The 3,509-nt window shown below is 38.5% G+C and overlaps 1 protein-coding gene across 1 annotated transcript in view; it reads left to right on the top strand.

Annotated features, from left to right (window-relative positions):
• Positions 1 to 3,509, top strand: part of LOC106867724 (dual specificity protein phosphatase 10) — a 28,151-nt gene that overhangs the window by 16,504 nt on the left and 8,138 nt on the right. Inside the window, exons 3-4 of the mRNA XM_014912724.2 lie at positions 895 to 1,074; positions 3,074 to 3,259. Of these exons, the coding sequence (XP_014768210.1) occupies positions 895 to 1,074; positions 3,074 to 3,259 (366 nt within the window). The remainder of the gene's footprint in view (positions 1 to 894; positions 1,075 to 3,073; positions 3,260 to 3,509) is intronic.

Genomic DNA, 3,509 nt, shown 5'->3' with positions numbered 1-3,509 from the left:
AGAGAGAGAGAGAGAGAGAGAGAGAGAGAGAGACAGGTAGAGAGAAGTACAGAGATAGATAGATAGATAGATAGTGGGTGGAAAGGGATAGGCATGTAGTTGGATAGCTCTCTCAACTTTTTTCCCATTGTTTAGCCGTGGGTCACTTTTGATCACGTAAATCTGAGCGTACCACCTATGACCAACCCGCCTTTTACCGTAACCGAACGTTTCAATGTGTCCATGTTTTGGGGGTTATTTTTTTATTTTTATTTCATTACATTTAGGATGTAATTTGAGGAGGGGGTGGTAATTGCTATTTCTAGCTAGTCCGGTCGTGAAACCAAGTAGATCCCCCCACCCCTGCTTAGTTTTTGCATATGTACCTGTGTGTAATTATGTATTTCTGCATGTGTATATATATATATATATATGTATAGATGTGTGTGAATGTATTATTTGTATACGTGTAAACGTGTATATATTTATATTCATGTTCGTGCATATGTCTGTCTGTCTGTCTGTCACGCGCACGTAATTGATTTTGTCGAGTTTAATAAAAGCAATTTAACATAAAATTGAATTGATCATTCGATACCTTTTGTTGAGTACATATCTATTATACCTTTACAAGGATTGTGTTGACGGAGACTTAATCAGAAATCCGGAAAGTCCTTGAGACCTAAGGTTCCAGAAAAATCAATGTAATTCCCGTGTGTAGCTGTTTATTCATCAAACAGGAAAGTCTAAGTGTATATAATATATAAACAACACAAACTCATAAACTAGAATGTTTGTATAACTTTATTGCTTCTACGAAGCAACACCAGTGACTCAATGACCAAGAGATTCGTACAAACGCTTTTTGTCAAACAACACACATATAATATGATAATCTTCCGTTTCTATTTGCAGGGGGTTTACGGGAATTCAAGTCAAAACACGAAAATCTATGCGACAATTTACTATGGATGTCGTCAGACTGTCGTTTGTTATCGTCAGAGTGTCGTCTGGTACACAGTCCTTTGACGCCATTAGTTGAACATCAAATCGAAGCAGCCGAGGTTTCACGAATATTGCCTTTTCTCTATTTAGGTGAGAACCGTTTTTTATAATCATTTAAAACTTTATCATTCACCATCCATCGTTTGTCATCAGTCATCAATCAAATTTTAGACCTATTTTTGTGTATTGTTTTGGGGTTTTCCCTTCTCCACCCCGTCCTTGCTTGGTTTGGACGATGTCTTGCCTCTCCAGCACAGCCGCCATTTTGTTGTCTTTTGTGACTTTTGTCACTATCATTTCTCCATGCCTTCCTCTGCCATATATATGGCCCATCTTTTATTCAGATATTGTGTATCTAGGACTACATCATCTAATGTGTCCTTGGTATTGTTTAGCTCCAAATTAAACCTGATCTTGTACGCCTATTACGAAAAGTACTCCAGCTGTTATCTTCCTGTCTTTCATTTAGATATGGCGTACCTAGGACTACATTATCTAATGTTTGTTCTTTGTTCTTCAACCCCTAGTTCGTTGCAACCCAGAAACCTACAATCAAAGGTGGTTTTAGCTATGACCTATCTTCTGTTCAGGCATTGTGTATCTAGGGCTATGCCATCTATTATGTCCTGTTTTCAAACGGAACAGAGTATGGTTACACAAAATTACTTTTTAGCAAGTAGAACAAACCACATCAGGCCTTTCCTTAATTTTGTTAGGCAGTGGTTCTAAATAGGGAGATTACAGCCTCGAGATGACTAATTCTTCGTGAATGGAATTTTGGCAGACAGGAATTCTACGAAAGTCCGTTTTCTCTCTCTTACATACGACTTGGTGACCTATCTACAAACCACATTGGGCCTGCCTTAATTTTGTTGGGCAGTGGTTCTAAATAGGGAGCCACTGGTACAAGTGGGGGGATACAATGTTTTCAGGGACCACATGAATAAATCGGGACATTTGTAAGGTCACTAAAGTTTCTGAGAAGACCACAGAAGTTTTTTTAGGGGTCACACACAACTTTAACTGCCAGACAAGCATACAATCACCTGTTAGGGTGTCATGTGAATAAAATGGGAGGTTTGTAGCGTCACTGAAGTTTTATTTCCTTGGGGTTCATAAGTTTCAGAGGAGAACGCAGAAGTTTTTAAAGGAGTCATAGATAGCTTTAACTTCCAGATAGACACGATTAATCTTTTTAGGGGTCACGTTGTCAGAACTTTCAATTTAATATTTTTCAGTGTTTGTCCCTTTGTCCCCCATCTTCTACGTTCTGAGTTCAAATGAGACTAGGGTTGGTTTTGTCTTTTATCCTTTCAGGATTACTAAAAAAAAAAAAATGTAAAGGTACCAAGTGTACCGTTGGCTAGTACCAGCTGAGCTGGGACCTACGTGGTGCATGGTCATCGTTGCCCTGAAGCAATGAAGGTCAGGTGAATGAACTAACCAATGATATCACTGACTTGCTTTCTCTCTCCAAAATTGCCAGCCTTGTGCCAAAATTTGAAACAAGGCTTTAAGCTGGCAGAATAGTTTGCGTGTCGTACAAAATGCTTTGTGGTATTTCTTGTGACTCTTAATGTTCTGAGTTCAAATCCCACCGAGGTCAACTTTGCCTTTCATCTTTGCAAGGGTGTTGAGCTGGCAAAACCGTTAGCACATTGGACGAAATACTTAGCGGCATTTCACCCGTCGCTCTGTTCTGAGTTCAAATTCCACCGAAGCCGACTTTGCTTTCATCCATTCGGAGTCGATAAATTAAGTAAATACCAGTATCATACTAGGGGTCAATGCAATTGACTATGCCCCTCCACCAAATTTCAGGCCTTGTGCCTTTACTAGAAAGGATTATTATTATTATTGCATTTCATCTAATCTTTACATTCTGACTTCAAATTCCGCCATGCTCCACCATGCTCAACTTTGCCTTTCGGCCTTTCGAGGTTGATAAATTAATTACCAGTTGCGTACTGGGGTTGATGTAATCAACTTAACCCCTCCCCCCAAATTGCTGCCGTTGTGGCAAAATTTGAAACCATTATTATCATTATTATAATTATTATTATTATTATTATTATTTATATTCTTTCAGGTAACGAGCGAGATGCTGGTAATTTACAAATTCTGAAAGAGTTAGATATAACTTATATTTTAAATGTCACGTCACATGTTCGACCCCATTTCGAGAGTCAAGGCATTCATTACAAAACGATACCAGTAACGGACAGCGGTCACCAAAATCTACGGAAGTACTTTGATGATGCCATTGAATATATAGGTAAATATCAATCTATTTGTATGTGTCTATAACCATCTGTGCATCATACTTGATTACGTGCATGTTTGAAAGGCAGATTTATTGTGATATTTTTTTCCATTTCCAACTCCTAAAATTTTTCTTTCCATATTTTCTCCTCTATTATTCTTTTACACTTTTACTTGTTTCAGTCTTTTGACTGCGGCCATGCTGGGGCACCGCCTTTAGTCGAGCAACTCGACCCAGGACTTATTCTTTGTAAGCCTAGTAC

Source organism: Octopus bimaculoides, chromosome 30 (assembly GCF_001194135.2).
Source record: "Octopus bimaculoides isolate UCB-OBI-ISO-001 chromosome 30, ASM119413v2, whole genome shotgun sequence".
Lineage (NCBI taxonomy): Eukaryota > Metazoa > Mollusca > Cephalopoda > Octopoda > Octopodidae > Octopus > Octopus bimaculoides.
The sequence above is the reverse complement of the archived record's forward strand: the minus strand, read 5'-3'. Positions and strand labels throughout refer to the sequence as shown.